Source organism: Dermacentor albipictus, chromosome 5 (assembly GCF_038994185.2).
Source record: "Dermacentor albipictus isolate Rhodes 1998 colony chromosome 5, USDA_Dalb.pri_finalv2, whole genome shotgun sequence".
Classification (NCBI taxonomy): Eukaryota; Metazoa; Arthropoda; class Arachnida; order Ixodida; family Ixodidae; genus Dermacentor; species Dermacentor albipictus.
In genome coordinates this window covers 131,343,081-131,363,531 of record NC_091825.1, presented here as the reverse complement: position 1 = coordinate 131,363,531, position 20,451 = coordinate 131,343,081, and the positions used below count along the sequence as shown (strand labels likewise).

The window sequence follows — 20,451 nt, the reverse complement described above, 5'->3', positions numbered from 1 at the left end:
CATGCAACCAGTTCTTTCGATTTAATAGACTTTATTCTGCAAGGCACCTCTAAAAAGGTCCGAGTAGCACGGCAACATCGGGTGCACGCAGCATGACACTAGGGTGACGCAATCTTCGTACGAAATTTATACTTGCCCTATCTGTCCCGACAGAGCATTGGCTGTGACATCACAACCTTCCACGGCCTAACCTTAAGATCGAGCGATGCGTCGGTGCGCCGGCCGCGAAAGTTGTCCTCGCACAGATGGACGCTGGAGCGGTCTCAGCGTGCCACCTTCGACGAGACGGCAGGACCCCTGCTGTCCTTCCGCCCGGCACATCGAACCGCGATATCACGCTCAGAATCAAGGGTCTGCGATTGGCTACTAAATGGCGCCGCTTGGGCGACCTGCGGCACCCGGGCAGCGGGCTGGCAGGCGCAGTCAGATAGCGACATGGGTCCTGGTGAACGTGATACACTGCCCCTTCCTGGGCTGCCAAAGTCGCGCTTCGGTGTACATAGAGGTGACGCCAAAGAGCGGACGTGAGATGGCCGTCCCGCCGCAGCCACTGACGGCGCTCCGATCGACCGCGTGGCTCCCGCATACCGGCAGCCAGAATCGTCCCTGCTTGTTGACCTGTGGTCGGTGGTCGTCGGAAGACTCGGTCGGCCATGCCCGATATGCGCGGAAACAAAGCGCTTCCTTGTCTCCTTAGGCCTTGCTCCGCTGACATGGGCAGTCAACGCTTCCCATGTCCTGGCCTTGCGGTCTGGGCCTTTGCCGACGACGCGATCGCGAGGCCACGTCGGCTCACTGCGGGTGAAAAGCGCCTCGAGGCTCTTTCGCGCGCTGTGCTCGGCGTAGGACAACCTCAAGCGAGACTCTGTGCCCCGTCCGAAAAGCTTGCTCGATGACACGGTGGAGGGCCCGTAGAAGTGTATGTTCGGGCAGCTGTCGCCGCAACAGCGACCCGAGGAAAACCCTATGTGCTTCTCTGGAGCGACGTTTGAATAGCTGTCCGGGCAGATCACCTCCACATATCGGCCGTGGTCCGACACGACAGGCCGAAGGCTTGTAGGTATCGGCATCGCAAGCTCCTCCGACCGGAAATTTCTGTGAACCCCGCCTTGAAGCTCGCTTTCGGTGAACATGACGGTGTTATTGGGCTCATCGGCAATTCCTTCTTCGATTGGTTCACACAGGTTAGACATGCCGCCCACCCAGAAACTCGGCGGGGTTCCATATTTAGATGACGCCGCAGATGAACTGCAGGTGCCGCGTCTTGTCGCACGATTACAGGGCATAAGTGTGCTAGTTGACAAAGTCGATATTCTTGTTCTTGGCCTCGGGAGCGGTGCTATGCGTCCTTCTCTTCTTGCTTCTGGATAGGCAGTCATGCTCACTGCAGATGAAGCCGCGCTATGTGTTCGTCGCATAGCAATACTCGCTGGGGGCAGAAATTGTGGCGATGTGCCATCAGTGGTGCCGGAAGGCGCGTACGGGAGTACGCTGCTTAACTGAGGTGGAATACTGGTCTCGTTGGAGTACCCAGTTTGGGTTGCGACCCGATCTACCGGCGTTCGCTTCGGGGAGTTTGCGCATGGCGGACTTCGGCCAGAAAAGGACCATCGACAGCGGCGCTTGGCTGCCTCCAGTCTCATCGTGACACTCGACACGAAAGAACGTAGCCAACTCCAGACTGAGTTATTAGCATCACATTCGTGCTCGTTGAGGCTGCCGTCGAAGAAGTCATTATTGATCCGGTCACGGCCAGAGTAGCCGATGTTATTTGGTAACGACGTCAGCTGTTGCACCTGCCGTCCCTTATCGCACCTTGGCTTGTGCAGCCTGCGACGCGCAGTACGACAGGAGTTACCAGGTGTGACGTTTGGTTAGTCAAACATGTCTTACGAATAGTTGACGAAGTATAGCGCTGTATTCATTGGACGTGTGTGCGTTACCCGATTAGAATTACGTATGAAATACTGTTAAGCAACTTTCGTTAACTCGGTATTGTGGAAAACAGCGTTTCGGTTCGAGCCAGAGAAAGGCAGCACTCGGCATTGTGCACTACTCTCGGCATCTTTCATAGAAGAAGCCATGCCATACGCACTTGGGGCTAACAGTAGAAGATGCACCAGGCTAATAGGTGCACAAATAGGTTGTAAATTTTAGCGAACAATTGTTGTTGTATAAGAGAGCACACCTATGGTAGCCGAGCACTCCAAGGACGACGAACCCGATAATCAGCAGCGCGGCCGGGAAGATAGCTGCGGGCAGCGGGCTCCGTACAAGGTAATCTGCAGCAGCGAACGAGAAGCGAGCGTCGCGTCTTAGCGCATTCCATACCTAAGCGAAAGCGTATAGAATGTCTACATCGTCTCAATTATTAAAAATATGGGGTTTTATGTTCCAAAACCACTTTCATGATTATGAGGCACGCCGTAGTGGGGGACTCCGGGATTTCGGACCAACTAGAGTTCTTTAAGGCGCACCTAAATCTAAGTACACGGGATTGACTCAATTATGGGGTTTAACGTCCAAAAGGCAACACTGCGGCTATGAGACATGGCGTAGTGGAGAGCTACGGATTACTTTCGACCACGCAAAGTTGTTTAACCGCACATAAATGTTGTTTACGCGAGCATCTTTGCATTTTGCTCCCATCGAAACTCGGCCGCCCCATCCGGGAACCGAAACCTACAGCTTGTGGTCAGTAGCAGAATGTCATAGCCACTACGCCACCACGATGGGTAGAATATAAATAGTAGGCTATCAACAAATAATTTATTCGTCAGAATGACGGCACGTACAGTTATGCGTCAGCAAAAACGAAAATGCTAATAACATAAGCGCCGAGTCAAGAGTTAGGCGAAAACTCGTTTCGGTCAGGTAGCATGTTAGAAAAAGAAAAACGAAAAAAAAGTATTTTGGTGGTTTATCAAGCTAAAAGTTATTTGAAATTTCGAAAGCCGTACTTGTTCAAAATCCCAGTGCTCACAGTGACATTGTAGATGTGGCGATACACTGTCACCATCACTGGCCGCATTGTTTCTTCCACGTCACAACTTCACCCAGTGAAGCGCTGCTTCCACGGCTGCATGCGCGTCTCGCCTTTTTCCTTACGTAGCTGTTAAGAGCGCTCCGGGATTGTCTTGGGGCGCCTTTCTCAACCTGCCAAGATTATCTGGCATGACGTTTCGACACTCGGAGCCTGCTCCCAGCCTTCAGAAAGCTTCCAACATCCACACTAAGATATCACTGTGCCCTTTCCACCAGCCTTACTCTCGAGGGTTGCAATGTGGGCTTGTTGGTAATGCATGTTCAAGGGGAGTACCGTAGCGCGATGAAAGGACGGGACAAAATAAGACACATAGGGACACACACAGCACTAGTGTGTCCCTATGCGTCTTCTTTTGTCCCGTCTTTTAATCGCGCTACAGTACTCCTCTTGAAGAAGCCTCACTCCATCGCTAATGCCTCACCTCCATTGGTTGTTTCACTCGATGCCCTCATGAACAAAAAACGCGTGCGTTCCGAAAGGCCAATTAACTTTTCACTTGACCAGTGCTTTTTTTTATACATAACCTAATGGGTTTATAAAATATTTATGCTACTAGCAGTCGCCAGTGACATGCGAGGCTGCTGCGCAGATACGGGTTTGCAGCGTTCTAGCTTTTCGAGTCCACAACTGACTCAAAAGAAAGAAAGAAAGAAAGAAAGAAAGAAAGAAAGAAAGAAAGAAAGAAAGAAAGAAAGAAAGAGAAAAAGGAAATGAGATATGAATGTTGTGAGCAAAGCAATGTGCAAAGTCCACAAACGCGCAAACACGCCCAGACACGTCTCTGGTAGAGGAGAACCGGCAAGGAAAAAGACACTGCCCGAAGGCAATGTGCTCCGACGTGCCCTGGGCTTTGTGGGGAAGTGCCTCCTCGGGGGCTCTGCTCGATGTGCAGCGGGAAAGCCCAATCTGCGGAAACCTCGCAACGCGGGCCACAGTGAGCTCTTAACAAGCAGCCAGCAACTGTTCCCCCCTCACCGGCGAAACAGAGAGACCCGTCGATGGACTGGCAGCTGCACGTCGAATCCAGACACCGTGCGTGTTCGTTGCCGTGCCTGCACTCGGCGTCGGTCAGGCAGGGCTCGCTCAGCCGCCGGGCTGCGTCACAATATTCCTGTCCAGAACTGATTGGCCAATGACCAGCACTCGATGACCAATGGCTGCTGACGTCACGCAACCGACGCGGCAAATATTGGCGTATACGTTGCACGACAACAGTAAAGACTACACAGATAAGGCATACACACCGATGACTCATGAATATGGTAGCACTTAAAGTCACACTCACATGGCAACTGTATGGCATATGATCAGGACGCATTTGAAAGCAGCCAAAGGGAGATATATTCTAATAATCCATTTCATTATGCAATAGACTTCCCTTCAAGAATTCCTTAGAAGAAAGAGTGAGAAAAGCTTATCATAAAAAAGTAACCTTAGCGGAACTCTCGCTTTCTGATAGTTCACCTACCAAGGGAATGAGGGACACAAGACACGCATTCATCTGACCTTCGTGGCTTGTAACTTCAGACATTCTCATTGCGTTATTTATTACGTTTTATATCTGTAATGTTCAAGAAATCATACTTTTAATGCATGAAGGTAATGGGTTTCTTTGCGCAAGCATAACAACTAGGAAATCTTGCATTTGTAGAGGTATATTTCTTTGGAAACTAATGCTGCAATGTCACAAAGCCCTTTCACAAAGCCAACTCTTTGATTGGCTCAAAACACTAGCATGGCGAAATTTTGACCGCGTCCATAACAGCACCCTGGCATTGGCCTGCACATTACGCACGGGTGGCAGAATTGCGATAAGCTGCCCCGACAGCCTCGCGGGCATTAGAAGTATGCTGTGATAATCGGTGAATGAGTGCAGTACAACCCGGGCCATTCAGCACGTTCCACGCTGGCCGGTTTACAGAACGAATTCCTCGCTAAAGAAAACGAAAAAATTTTTCATGGTACCGATAGGAACTTATGTTACACGTAAAACACGGAGCTGTCGGCAAGTCAAACATTTTTTTACTGCCATGCAGCGACATAACATTCTCGAGCAGAATCTCGCACCCTGCTCTCGCAACGACGCCTTCCTTGTCGTATTGTAAGAAACAGCTGCCAAAAGCCCTCAAGCTTTATTATGCCAGGACGACTTACCGAGGGATGACATAAATTTTTTTCTTTGGTACAAGGCAATATGGTGTACGACAAGTCCCTGTCGGATTTCAAGGAGCTGTTTTTGTCAGGTGAGTCTCTCTCTCTCTCTCTCTCATTCAGATGTTCTCTTCAAGTCTACTTCTCCTACCTGCATTGTCAGACGCTAAATACAGAATAGGCCCTGCTTTAAAATTCTGGGTACATAGGCATGAATCAGAATGTAATATTTGACCGCTAAGCACTTTCAGAAAGCATTATCTTTAAGCTAACAGCAATTTTCCCCTTCGAGTACACTCTGCAAACAATAGTGCCCTAGTTAGAAAATAGCTTAACCAATTACGATGACTGTCTTACGTATAAAGGAAAGAGGTAAATTATTTTTTCTTGCGCTTTAAATGAAGTATTAAGTAAACTTATTCAATGATTGTTTCAGGCCCTAAACACGAAATGTATCAGCATTCTGACGTAAGATTCACAGCTTCTAAATACGCTTCTATGAAATACGCTTCGATAACTCCACTGATAGAACATATGAAAGGCATGTGTTGGATACCGCTGCAAAACAAGCCCTAAACCACACGCTTGTTGTATATTGGCAAAATTAACCATGTGCACCCACTCTTAACTGGTCTTATATTATTTGTGCATTCGTGAAAGCTGTAACATATTATGTGAGTCATGTCCGATGAGTTATCTATAAATATAGCTATGCGCAAAACTGCAATATCTCTTATCTATTCAGAATAACAAGATTTCAACTTCTGATATGATTTTCTTTTTCTTTTTGTACAAATGTTGCAAGGTTTGCTCGCTTTCACAAAACATTCAGTATTATAGACAAAGATGGTGTAACAGCAATTGGGTCAGCAAATGTTACTCAAATCAGTTTAGCGGTCGTATGATCCAGGCATTTATACAGTTGCCACGTGACGGCGCACGAGTTGCAGCTCAGAAGCTTCCTCTCGATAAAGCAGTGCCTCTAGGTGGAGACAGCACTGGTGGAACAAGAGCTTGGTGGCGCAACCCACCATCCCGTACCAAAGGGGACGCTCATAACATCCATCCATCCATCCTTCATGCCATTGCTGCTAAATAACACTCTGCATAGTGTTCGACATAAGTTGCACTAGCTAAATGGGACACTGAAAGAAAATGCTCCACTTATTTAGCCGTACGTATGTGGAACGAGATTAAGAAGGAAAAATAGGCTTAACACGCACCTGAGACGCATACGACGCCGTCCGCTTCCTGCAGCATCACGGGTGCGAGTTCCGGACAGCCACAGGTGTTGGACGGCAGACAGACCAGGGCGTCGTCACAGTCAGATTGTTGGGTGCACGATGAACCACGTCCGAATGGGATTGTCCCTGTACGGGGATAAGCAATGCCATTGTTCACTTTGAAAATTTTACTGCACTGCTTCCTTTCCTGTCGACTTTATTTTTTGTATTAGATGCCATACCAATGAAGATAAAGTGCATGAATGATCAGAAAGTTTGTGGACAGCCATGGATCTCATTCACAAGCACAAGAAAAAAGGGAGTACGGATAGGAAGGTGTAGTGTACCCTCTTATACCGGGTGCGCGAGGTATTTGTGTACCTAGTGAAGACTTCAGGAATAGCATCGATATTTCAGAAAACATTTGGTATACTCGCTCCAAATATTTCTCACTGTTTCGTTTACCGATTTTCTAGAAGTCTGTTAAATCAGATCATCTTCAGCTTCAATTAGTGACGAATTCGGCTTCAAGAATGCCTGTACACTAGGAACAGAAAGTGTCTGTTGATGTTAGGCAGTGCTTTCACAGAAGAATTTAGCAATTTTTTTATCATTGTGAGGATGTTTGTTAGTTTCTTCCTCAGTGACGCCCCCCCCCCCCCAAGCGTAGCGGTGTGCAGGTTTAGATATTTGGATTTAGGACGCCATACTGAGGGTGGCGCGGTCGCTGAAGTTCGCAACCCGACCTTCTTGGCTAGCGCACGCACTGCGAGGGTGAGCACATTCATATGAGTGTCGCCTAATACTAGTGTGCACAGGAAGCCTGGTTTATGATTCTGCCACCAGAAGCTGATCGTCAGTGGCGATAATCGGCTTTTTCAGGATTCTGACTCGTCATGACATGCGCAAGTTCTGAAGAAATTTCAACCGTCCGAATAACATCTGAGCACTGGCAACGCCTAATTGTCTTTGTAACAAATGATTATTGGCTCCAAAATCTCGTCTCTACTAAGAAAACAAACAATTTCACGACATGCCAGAGTTGTTGGTAATATCTTCAAGTTGCTGTGGTTGGCGTGCGGGACGACTAGGGCTCACAAATTCTGCTTCATCTCCAATGTCAGACTGAAAACGATGTTAAGCGCCTATACGGATAGAAAGAGAATGTTAATGTATGTGGCGATTCAAAGCCCAGATACCTCGCGCAGGTGGTTCAGCCGATATTTCACGTGTTCGAGTCGTCGCCCCAGCGTGCATGCAGTGCCTCTTTCTTAGCATACTAAGAGAGAAAAGAAAAGTGTTACACTTTGAACGAGCATTTGAGGACGTACTGACAGTTGCGAAATGTAATGAACCGGCCTGATGTCACAGGAATAACAGAAGTATCCCGTCGGCCGGGCAGCAGCAGTCATCCGGCCGACCTAGGTACCTGTCTGTAGTCCAAATACGCCCTTCCGCCACGCACCTAGGGGCGCATCAACACACGAAAGCATGCACGCAAACTCGCAACCACACACGCAAACACAGGCGTGCGCACACACACAATTTTTGCTTCGAATTTTACTTAAAGACGGCTTAATTCCACTGTCTTTAGCAACACAAGTACGAGTGGGAAGGATAGTAAGAGGATTGTACATTTTCAAGGAAAATCTGCGGCTCATCTGCATTTTGTCAGCAGGAAGCAAAAAGTAGCGTAATCTCTACTTGGCAAGTCATTGTGAAGCTGCTTCCCAACGCCGTGCAGTGAGAAAGCATGACACAAGTACGGTGGTCGCGTGGTCCACCTACCATTATTAGCGTGGAGTGACACTGGCGTATCGGTGAATTCTTCATCCTGACTGGAAATTCCTCCGTCGAAAGTAGACGTAGGCACATCACTTGCCTCCTCGAGCCTGCGTGAAGAACCAATCCGTCGTCGTTACATTTAAAGTTCCCGTCTGCTCAACGCGTTCTTTTTCTTTGTGCCATGTTTTATTTATTTTTTACCTATCTCGTTTTCCGGTATTCCAAATTCTTTATTTTTACCAAACATGTTGTTCGGAACGGTTTCCAGGGCTAAAATCTGGGCTCAGCAGCTTGACAGATGCCCAGAAACCGAATAAATACAAGGCAAGGCTTTTCCTTATGCACACGTGGTACCCGACTTTGATGTCTATGCCGAACCATGAACGGATACGTATAAGCAGGTAACAGAGCATTAAAACTATGAAATCATCAGAAATAAGAATTGTGTAATACATCGTACGAATTGCTAAGAAGTGATAACACAAATAATAATGTAAACGTATTAGAGTACTAGGGTTTACAATACTGGATATCTAAGCAAGCGCAATCTAAAAAGTACTAGCATAAGGGGTAACACACAGAATACAGGAAACGTATCAGCCTGAAACAGAGCATCAAAATAACAGATCAACAGAAATGCATTAGATAAACATTAAGCATTAAGTCATTCAACGTAAATTACTCATTGTATGACACACTACTGTGTGAAGCACAAATAATAGCAGTATGAGTTTGCCCATGCCCGACCAATGTAACTGAACAAGAACATATTTGAACGTACGATAAAATATTTTAATTGAAAATGTAGTTGACGGTAATGTGGGCTTCGCTATATATTTGTACCTATTAAGGATTAACGAAAGATTTCGTTTCGAGGACTGCAATTTATAGAAAGTACGGAAACGTGGTTTAACCATAAGGCAGTACTACGTGTGCCAATATCGCTATACTGCTGAAGCAGTGCAATTGAAGTAATAAAATGCTTCAAAGTGGGTGAAGGTACATAGAATGAGCGCAAAACACGAAATTTGTACATACGCTGTATTTTAATAATGTTGCATGGCTGGAAGCACTGCTCTGTTGAAGATAAATAATCATTTTCCATGTTGCGTATAGCTTTATTTTGTAAAAAAAATAAATTTTTTAAATATTTCTTTGTGTAGTAGTCAGCCCTACTGAACTGCAATAATTCATACGTGAAGCAAATAATGTGGAATAAATTTGTAATTTGCTTGCACTGGAAGGATGGCACGATTACGCGACAGCGCTCCTCTACTCATTGGAAGTTCTTTTTTTAAACAAGTTGTCAATGTGAATATTCCAAGCGAGATACGAGCTAAATGTAACCCCAAGAATTTTACGTTCATATAGAACTTGAATTTTGTATCCGTCACAGTATATATCGTGTTTCAAGTTAATTACCTTCTTTTGGACGCAGAAAACAAAAGCCTTAGTTAGGTTGTGTTGATTTTACGACAGTCAGAATGAGACAAATATACCAGTTTCTCAAGAACATGATTACATCTTGGTGTTAGATCGCTTTCATCAGGCCCAGAGAGCAAGATAACGCTGTTATCCGGACATATAATAAATTTTGAGCTTGTATCAATACTGAAAATATCATTTATGTGTACACTCTCAGACAAAGGTGCACCCTTTGGGGTGTATATCTGCCACACGACAATAATCGTCATCTCCCTTGCTTGCGTTTCCTTTCTAGAAACGCGGCGTCTGCTACTTTCCTGTCGGGAATGCTATGTAATGGTGATAACGCGCATGCCGTTGGTTACTGGGAAGTACCGGGCTCGCGGCGTTCAAGGAAATGCGTACAAGACAGATGACGTTTATTGTGTGGCAAGATACAACCCAAAGGTTGTAATTTTTAGAGTGTACAGTAAACAAAAGAGGACTTAAAATGCAGCCTTGGGGCACGCTGCATATTATGAGGAGAGGAGATGAATGATAATTGCCGATACACACACACACTGAGTCTTGTTTATGAAATATGAACAGAATAATTCTACCTTGCTGCCACAAACCTCGTTATCTGAGATTTTTTGTATAAGTATAATAAAATTGAGTGAATCGAAGGCCTTGATATTATCGATGAAGACACCTAGGGTTATATGTTTATTTTCGATGTTCTGCAGCACGCTCTCTTATAGAGTTAACAAAGCTCTTTCAGTAGGACACCCTTTCCTAAAACCAAACAGGGCGTCGGAAATGAGATTTATTTTGTTAAAGAAGTTGGTTAATGGAGAAGACAGTATCTTTGGTAAGCATTACGAAAACATTGGTATCACAGATATTGGCTTATAATTTTTTGCTTCATTTTTATTGCCACCTTTGTAAATAGCAGAAGCCTTGGATCGTTTCATGGGATCTGGAAATTGATCTAATTGGACAGCAAGATTAGATATGTAAGCGAGCCCAGGCATATTGTATTCAATAACAAATTTCATAAGTTCTACCTAAAGGTTATCTATATCTAAAGCCTTGCTGTTCTTTAAGCTTACAGATGTTGGAGAGATTTCAGCTTCTCTTATATCATGTACAGCAAAGCTTTCAGCAGGGCTATTGAATGAGGGTCTGATAACCCCCTAGGTTGCTATCCGGCAAAGCATGTTCAAGTAACACTCGGTCAAAATAACCAACAAGCTCCTGACCTGCAGTTTCGCGGTTATCGTGCCTTAGAATTACGGGTGTTTTCGATTTTTTTTCTCCACGAAGGACCATGTTTAACAAATTTCCACGCAACTTCGGGTTTTGTTTTAATGCCAGAAAACAGTCGTTGGTAATATTTGTCTTGGCATAACTAAGCTGGGCGTTCAGTTTATTTCTGAAAGATTTAAAATATTTCAAGTCTGACCCGTGTGCTGGTACACAAGAAGGTGTGAAATAATCGATTTTCCTTTTCGATGACTTCTCTGTGAGCTCGCGTGGCTCATGGTTTTCTCACTTTTTTGGGTTGTTTGAAAGACATAAAAGGAAAATGTACAGCGTAAATTTGAAAAAAAAACTACATGAACTTTGAATATGCATCGTTCACATCCCTTGCCCTGTATATATAGAATATAAGTCCTGAGCACTGATATCAAGCTTAAATGAAAGTAAGTCATTGTCTCATACATGCTGCATGGTAATTACGCCCTTTCGGCAATTTTGTGAGTGTTGGAGTGGGAAGAAAAACACGAAGATTGGGCAGTGATCACTTATACCTAAGGCTATGGTTCCCGCATGCGATACAGCAATTTTCGTGTTAGTGACAAACAAATCAAGTACGAATGAAGTAATGACCATGATCTGTGTTGGCGTAGTGATTATGTTCATGAAGCCTGTTGCATAAATAGTGTTGTTGAAACCTTGAGCAAGGTTATTTGTTTCGAGTGTACTTATTTTAATATCTCCACCGCAAACTAATTTGAGACTATTTGTTAAATAAAGTACAAAAATTCTTCAAGCGAGCTAACAAACTGACCGCAGTTCCTATTTAGGGGTCGATAAACGACGGCAATAATGTCAAGGTTCCGTTTTAGTGTTAGGTTCTCGAAATCATTAGTAACACTAGTGTAACGTGAGATTACTTCATATTCTCTCGAAGCTTCAGCATAAGCAGCGATGCCACCACCACTTTGATTTATTGGGTTGTTTCGGAGTAGTCCTTACAAACACGTCAAAAGGAAACATTTGTTGTCTCTTTAAACATTCAGTCCAATCGGCTGGTTTTTCACATGGCATCGCTGGTTTCAAAACAAGTGTTCCTGCCCTGCCGGAGACACCTCATCAATAATGACTTGACAGACCTTTGAAACGTAATTATTGGCGTCCTTTTCTGCAATTGGCCGACAAGTTTCACATATATAGGATGTAGCGGGAGTACGTCCGAGCCCATATTTTTCAATGCACTTGCTAGAAGGTGTGTCGATGCTAAGGCACTTTATCCGAAGATGAAAATCGCATAACACATTCTAAGATCACTGTTGACAAATTCGCAGGTTAGAGAATGCACTTTCGTTTGAGCGCCGCAAACACGACTTTACGCCACAAATTAACGTGCGCTTAGCTGATTACATGAATTCTTCATGCATTCGGAAAAATGTTAAACCTTTCACAGTGTTTACATCGCAAACGACGTCAGTGGTAACATTGACTTAGTCAGTAACAATGTAGTGTGCTATCGATTGCTTTGTCAAGAACTACGTAGACACGCATGCAATATACGACAAGAACGTGTCCGACGAGCAGCCTTAGTGTCGGAAACCCTGAGAAAAACTATGAGTACTGTAAGTAAACGTTGTACTCTTAAATATGCACCAGATTAAAGTGTACTTCGTCGCTAAAGAAGGGCTTGTGAGCCATTCAAAGTGGTTTGTGCAGTAGACCTGGCTGATTCCTCGTTTACGTTCTCTTCATTTGTTAAAGCCATGGTCAACTGAAGCGGCAAACGCCACATCTAGAAGTCCTTCCGTACATCGGTACAGTCCTCTAGGAATATTTTCCCTTATGACGTGACTCGCCTAGTACCAAAGCAAGTGTAACATTAATTCTCTTGTATTACTAAAACGCGACGAATCGCAAGCCTTAATGCTAGCAAACGAAGATGGGTACCATATATCACACCCAGTTTTCCAATGTTCTCCCTTTGCTAACCATTTATGCTGGGGCAATACAAAACCAAACGCAAGCCTTCTGTGGTTTAGAAAATAGTCATGCAGGCTGCTTAAACCAACTAGTCCGAGTCTAACGGTCCCTAAGCTGCGACATATTCGTATAGGGAAACAGTTTTCGCGCGTTAATGAGCCTTCCCTGGTAGCGTCTAAGAGATTCGATAAAACATCATCGTTACCTGACGCTTTCAAACAGCGGAACGCTTTGAGTGGTGGCCATCAGGTAGAAGGCGGTGATCGCCACGAAGAATGGGAGACCGCGCATCGCTTAGCTGTGACCTCGCTCCATTTAACTTCAACGTCGTCGTCTTTATGGTTGACCAGTGAACATGAGGCTTATTGGTGGGAGCATTGGGGAAGAAATAGCTTTATTATTTCCAAGATATAACTAGAAATAAATTTTCATGACTGATACAGTGTAAATGGCGGCGAACGGTGAAATTAAATCTATAAATCAGAGAAATAATGTCAGTGAGAATCAGTAATTGGTAACTGAAAAGCACACAAAACATTACAGAGGAGATCCAATCTCACGGTCTTCGTCATCAGACTGCTAAATGCATTTCGCGCTTCGGCTCCTATTCTTATTACCATAGCGTTTATTTCTGGGACATTCCGGTGTATTGCCAATGTCGCTGTATACTACTATAGTACTATTACTGTTAACTAGTATTGAGGCAAGGTGTGCTGATGGGATCTATTCACCAATGTATTAGAGAGATATTCGCGGACAAACATCGAGTACAACGTGCCGTAATCGGGCGCTGAAACCTCTTGAGAGCAGATTGTCCTTATTGTAGGTATTACCTACCTATAGATATCACCTACATGAGAGATTGGAAAAGGGCCGGCTGGTTAATAAAAAAAAATCAATAGCACTTTCAGTGTAAATTAAAAATTGATGCACTGAGAAAAAGCAACGGCCTTGGAAAAGGATAAACTGCATGGAACAGGTAAAGGACAACGAAAGAATGAATGGAACAGTATGAATGGAAAAGTGTATGAAAAGGAAACAGGAAAACTTAATCTAGAGAAAGTCGATACGCAAACAGCGAAAAACGTTCCTCCATTCCCTTTTCTTTCTTTTTATTATTATATTCTCTGTTATTATTATTAATGTCTCTCCCAGCGAAGCACTAATGCTCACTGCCATGTTACCAAACTGCACGTTAGACCGGCTCTTGGTTAACGCGAGTAATTGCTTGCCTGAAGGAGGTGCCATTTCTTGCGGCAGTGGTTCCTCAGTGATCGCCAGGACTCGCAAGAAAATATCGCAAGAAGAACCCTGAAAGACTTCCGTATTAATGTCTTAATGGCTTTGTGCTGACACTCTTCCTTTGCAGGAGGGTAGACTGTGAATTAGGAAATCCTTTACGTGTTTTGTCGGTGACCATCAGTGGCACCTCAGAGTGCTTTGCGAGGAGCATCACCCTGCAAAGATAATTACTGCAGTGCTCTGTAAGAACATATAGCTGCTATTAACGTGGATGCACTGGCTAGTTGGTTCAATCTCAGGCGGGAAGAGCGCTAAAGAAGAGGGCGAATTGCAGAGACGTAGTGCTGATACGCTGCCGCAGCGAGTCGTCTCATTAGGTGTATTTATTTCGTCTTTGAGCTTCGCACGGTTACCGCCTAATGGAATATTGCACCTGGAAGCGGCTCCGAGTAAACTAGGCTCGCTGAGCCTGTCCTCCTGCCTACTTGATGGCAGTGCTGTGCCCTCCTGTATCGTCTTCCAGTGAAAAAGAACAAAGCCTAAGTAATGAAGTACTCTGAAACTCGGACGACGTTATTGTTTGCGTTTCCTTCTTTTTCCCGAAAGAAGATTTCTGGTGCTCATCTGGAGGCTGCCTTACGCGGTCCCGATTTCGAAGCCGAAGTATGGGCAGTCCAGCGGGCCCGCGACTTGGCGGAGAGGCTAGGTCTTTCTGTCCCGACGTGGCAGTGGCCCACTGCGGGCTAGTGAACGTTCCGATGGACCTCAGTAAAGTTTTCCCGTCCGTCCGTCCGTCCGTCCGTCCGTCCGTCCGTCCGTCCGTCCGTCCGTCCATCCATCCATCCATCCATCCATCCATCCATCCATCCATCCATCCATCCATCCATCCATCCATCCATCCATCCATCCATCCATCCATCCATCCATCCATCCATCCATCCATCCATCCATCCATCCATCCATCCATCCATCCATCCATCCATCCATCCATCCATCCATCCATCTGCGAATGTGTTCTCCAACCAGTACCGCACGAACCTGTACAAGACTGCTTGATGTTGTGCCAATATCAAATCACTGCTTCGCAGCAAGGACAAAACGGCGATTCTTTTTTACATGCCTGATATGTAATATACATGCCTCTAGTCGACGTAAGTGTAATATACAGCAGCTGTATGGACGCCTGAATGATCTGTTCCTTTCGGGCACAGGGACATTGTCCAACGGAACATTTCAGGCCCTCTTTAACATCGATGTGGACAACAGTCTTTCGCGCTCTTTGTCTAGGTCTTCATCAACCCTATAGACTCACACTGAGGGAAGGCGCCGGACGAACGTTCTTTCCTGTTGTGCGCATACTTTCCCCACACCATTGAACCGGTAGTGCGCTGCATTCAATTCTACTCCACGTTTTAAAGCTTCGAAGGTCTTCTTTGTTGACCCTCACGGACTTTGCTTTCCGTAGCTGCTGTTGCAGCTGCTTGCTGCTGCTAGCTGCTGCTGCCGTTGTACAGAATAGTTCACGAACACAGCACTCATATAAAGGATCGACTTCTATACAGCTATAAGTACTACCTTTCCTAATGTGCTGATGACCGTCTCAGTTCTCTGCAGAATTACGCAATGAAGCAACAAACAGTACCTAAAGACATTCACTGCAACAAATGTACTCCTTCAAGCGCATAAGGCCTCTTTATATCGAGGCTCTTCAGTTTTTCGCCCACTGAAGTGTGCCAATCTTCGAGAGAGTGCAAAACTGGGCTGGCCCGAGAGATAGTGTTATCAGCGATCGCGTGGGTCACGTGGCTCTCGGCAACTTGATTTTTTCCCGTGCTGGCCCGCAATCGTAGTGCTGCAAAATGCGGCGTTGCAGAAGATGAACAGTTTTTACTGCATATACGATTAACCCCTTTACTGAAGCTTCGTTTCGCATGTGTTGCAACATGTGCGTTAGATCTGCATAACGTTTAACTTCTTTTCTTGTCCGCAGCTTCCTCCCGCTTTCCATTCTCCCGACAGCGCTGTTGAGTTTTTCACATTCGCGTGGGACAGTTAACGCGCCATTCCTTCATTTACATAGCCACTCCGTTCTGCTCATGAATTGGCTCTTGATTGCGACTATTCACTCTTTGTCCGCCTATTTTATTACTGCGCAGCAGCTGATTACAAGAAAAAAGAAAAGGACATGCTCGAGTGCTGAACCGAGTACTGCCGCGTATGAAGAGGAATGTTTGCTTCAGGGCTTCCCTATTCAAATAGACGCAAAATGTGGTAGTCCACTCATTGAGCGAGTTGTTTGGAATGTTTGGAGATTAGAATGTGCTTTACGACTGGAACATTTATACGGCCATTCAAGTTCTTTCTCAGAAAAAGGGAAAAAAAATTACAGAGAGAGAGAGAGAGAGAGAGAGAGAGAGAGAGAGAGAGAGAGACTAGCTGATGAAATGAAGACATCTTCCAGCGCGTGCATAAATGCCTACACGCTACTGTGCATGCAAAAAGCAACACAATTAAAAAAGCTTTTCTCAACGGCGTTAACAGCGAAGTAAACTGTGGTATATTTCGCTATTCTGTAAACTGCACATTACCGGCGATTCGAAGAATATCAGACATACACGTTGGTTTGCGTTTTAGGCGCAGCTGATACATTGTCGATTGTCGATTGCCGTCGCACAATTGACTTAAAATCACCCTTTTAGGTATCTTTTGTGTTTTTTCTAGCTGACGAATTAAAATGCCTACATGTCTTAGACGTATCAGAATTACGTTAGCTTTTCATTTTCTTTAAACTTTGTCTGTTTCGTCATTATTTCTATGGAAATGTATTTTAGTCTAAAGGAATAATGTGCATTACGCAATCACGGAAATTTTGCGTTTTATTTAAAATGCGAAAACTTCCGTTCCAGTGATTCTCTTACCTAAATGGGAATGAATACTGCTACATTTTACATGTGTTTGACATGTCATGGGCTTGACATCTGTTTGCACCCGCTTTTTTTCAGTTTTAATACTTCGCAATATTTCGGCATTTCAGTTTCGAAAACGTTTTGCGTCATCACGCAGTGGAAGAAAGGCGTCCTCTGGTTTTCGCGTGTGGAACACGCAGGAGGTTCTCACGTTCCCAGCCCAACCGGTGAGAGCGAAGCTAAGAGAAGCAAAACGTTCTTAAAGCATGACTTGCTCGGTACCTCGCTTTGTGCGCGTGCTACGACAATTTAACAGCCCGTCACCAGCGATCTAAAGCAAATCAGGTTCGCGGGACGTAGCGAGAACCTCACGAATAAAAAGAAAAAAAAAGGAAGAAAACCTAGCATCGATAGAGTTGCATTATCAGGGGGTTCTTAGGGGCCCTCATGTCTCTATGCGTTCTCGTGGAGTGCTAATGATGAGACATCCACGGCGAGAAGAAGAACGGCGAAAACGTCGCCATGGCAACAACAGCGTGTGCTCAGGGGCGAGAATATTTTCTGCTTGCAAATACTTAAGAAGTGAGCAGCGTACAAAGACCATGGAGAAAAAAAAATAGAAAATGCAGTCTTTGTCGTTTCTGGAGTTGCGGGGATTTCCAGAGTTTCGAAAGCCCGTTCATTTCGCGTTGGCGCAATACATTTTCTCCGAGACTTCGATTTACCGATTGTTGCAGCTATCGTCACCTCGACGGCGCCAAATCGACGCTCAGCGTTCATAGCGCGCCGCACTTTGTGGATATAGAACGAGGGGTTTGTACGAAACTAACGCCATGGCTTTACCGAAAAAGAAAGGAAGAAAGTAGTGTTCATTAGGCACCGCATTTGTCGGTTTCCCCAGTATGATTGTGCGTTTAGATGAACGGTATTCACTTCACGCGCAATGCATGGATTTCAGAGAACCCCTAATGCTTTCCGTGATCTGGTACGTCTTAGACATGTAGGCACGTGTGGCACTCTAGAAAGCGTTCAACGTACACTTAACGACGCGTAGGAATGTAGATACGCATGCATGGTGATGTGTGTTAGATATTGGATTGTTTATTGAATGAGAACTGCGACTAAGGACGGTAACTCCCGCCTCGCCTGTAAAGTAGGACTATCACCCCCAACAACGTGTTCGTTTTCGTCACGTTCATGGTTATAGGAAACGTGACTTGCCAGAATCACCAGAATTCGTGGAACAACGCAAGACTCTTCTTGACGGCGTATTCAAGGACGACCAGTTACGGCGATAGTACCTCGTTTGCCTGAAGTATAGTGCTAAACCAGCCAACTAGTTTATTCGGTTGATTCCACGGAGTAAGACATTCAGGAGGTGAAACTCCCGTCAGCGCGAGCGAACGCGGGCGAGCAGATTAAGTCACAATTGTTGTATGCACCGACGGGGCCGTATACAGTGGCGGTGCCATGCGGCGCGTCGTAGAAGCCGCAGCGAAAAAAAAAAAATTCAGCGCCCGGGCAGGCGGCTCCGGCTAAGCTCCGGCGCGCTCTCAACGGCGGTAATTTTTTTCCAGGCCGCCAGGCGCCGCCAGCACGATAACGCCTCCGCGGGCTTGTGACCTTTTCTGGTCGCCGCAAACAGCGGAGTTTCCACTCCTAAATGTTTCTTGCTCCGTGGTTGATTCCCGTACCGGGCACGTATTCACGAACGATCAGTAACGGCGAGGCTTTCCCGTTTGCGGGAAGCAGTGCTATACCCGCTAATCAGTGCGCCCCGCTTTGTTCAGTCAATAAGCGCGCACTGAAAGTGATATTGCGTAAAGTGATTGCGTCCGTGTTCACCAAATTTTTCGTAAATAGTAAATGGAGTCTCGTTTCTGGAGTTGCGGGAATAAAGCACTGATTGGCTCCATGTGCGCTACTCCGAAAGAGTTGGTCTGCGTGCGGGGACATCATACATGTAGGAGAGGGGTGTTTCATTTCCTCCTGAATTTTGTTAAGGTTACTCATCTGTTCCTCTAGAAACTGATCTATTTGGGAGGTAAATAGATCAGTGAGGCAATAAAATTAAATTGTTGTACACTTAAAAGTTTTTGTTTGTTTGTTTGTTGTTTTTCCGGCCGCACGGCCGGTTTGTGTGGTTTCGCGGGCTTGTTTCACGCTAGGAAAAACACTTTTATGTATAGCACGTATTGAGCAACAGAGAGCTGTGTCTGGAATGTTTCATGTTGCTCTGCGATTTCCTCTTTGACACTTTTCATATAATTATAATAAACGAGAAGTTTATTGATTGATTAAGACTAATTATTGAATTAGTCGTAAAAACGAACTTGAGTGTTTTCAAGCGACGGCAAGCAGCATTAATTTGATTTGGCCCAGCTACGTCACATTTGCCTATTTTTAATGTCTGGCCTAAGTTAAGTGGAACGCCCTGTAGAGTCGTATTCAGCAGCGTTTCACTATTTCTGACATAGAAAACATTACTGCTTTCTTTTCTTTTTTTGACATTACTTTCCGTGCACTGGTATTGAGAAAATTTGCAGAAGGTGGCAAGAATCACTTCTTTATTTATGGGCATTGTGGAAGAGTTTTGACACACTTGCAGAACCTAATTACGCACAAGGTTCGGTAATTACCTTTTATTTAATTAGCTGTTCACACTATCGTAGCTACACAACAAGATAACGGCATGGTCAGTATCAGGGAAAAGCTCATTTCATACGATGCATCGTAAACATTAATGCCCACCTTGCGTGATGTTCGTGAACATTTTAGTCTCTCAGTGTGTTTCATTTCGAAAGGTGCGAGGCGCTACTGACCCATATATACGCGGCCTGACTCGGCGTTTGAGAGGTTATTTCCTTATCACAAGACTGGCTAACCTAAATACAGCTTGTTCCGAGCGTTGTTCAAAACAAGTACGAGAGCACAAAGGGGCACTTCACGCCTCCGACAGCCAGTTAAGCGACGAGAAAGCCGATATCTGAAAGCATGCGTTCTTTGCGCTGGGTTCAACAATGTTTGTTTGCCTCAGAGAAGAATCTTTATCAGCACTGAAACAAATATTTCAGTGCTGATGAGATCAGTGCCAGTGAGAGGAAATTTCATTAAGCAATTTGGTAATTACCTGCACCCTTCGGCAGATAACGCCTGCAAGTACTTGACCAAGTATAAACAATGCGCTGTTCTGATTCTTGCGGCAGCCTTCAAGCTATGCAACAAAACTTTTGAATTACTAAATCTTAACGCGCGATATAGGGTATTCTTTCACGAAATTTGCGGTAAATGAAAGATGGTGCATTTGCAAGAAAACAGCGTAATACACAGTAAGGCCGCGCATCACCTTAAAATAGCTACTACCATTGTGGATACACCATATAGAGGTGCAACGCATTATATCATTATCAGTTTTAGTTATTATTTCTTTTCGGATTTTTACACTCCGCCTGATCAT

At 45.0% G+C, this 20,451-nt stretch overlaps 1 protein-coding gene across 2 annotated transcripts; it reads right to left on the bottom strand.

Annotated features, from left to right (window-relative positions):
* Window positions 1-20: 20 nt before the first annotated feature.
* Window positions 21-13,179, bottom strand: LOC135906385 (uncharacterized). Of its 2 annotated transcripts, XM_065437762.1 has the most exons (6): window positions 13,052-13,179; window positions 8,209-8,312; window positions 6,421-6,567; window positions 4,022-4,141; window positions 2,189-2,282; window positions 21-1,830 (listed from the first exon to the last, which is right to left on the bottom strand). In XM_065437762.1, exons 1-6 carry the CDS (start codon window positions 13,135-13,137, stop codon window positions 264-266), a joined length of 2,118 nt encoding a protein of 705 aa, XP_065293834.1. In that variant the 5' UTR covers window positions 13,138-13,179; the 3' UTR covers window positions 21-263. The 2 variants fall into 2 exon arrangements, with proteins under 2 accessions (XP_065293834.1, XP_065293835.1); XM_065437763.1 differs by lacking the exon at window positions 4,022-4,141.
* Window positions 13,180-20,451: the final 7,272 nt, after the last annotated feature.

What these genes read in the sequence shown, in the direction of transcription:
- LOC135906385 (XM_065437762.1), bottom strand. Translation starts at nt 13,137, where the DNA reads ATGCGCGGTCTCCCATTCTTCGTGGCGATCACCGCCTTCTACCTGATG. An exon ending in CGGCGTCGTATGCGTCTCAG is followed by an intron (nt 4,142 to 6,420) that starts GTGCGTGTTAAG and finishes ATTGTGACGCAG; the next exon opens with CCCGGCGGCTGAGCGAGCCC. An exon ending in GGAGTGCTCGGCTACCATAG is followed by an intron (nt 1,831 to 2,188) that starts GTGTGCTCTCTT and finishes TGCGCGTCGCAG; the next exon opens with GCTGCACAAGCCAAGGTGCG.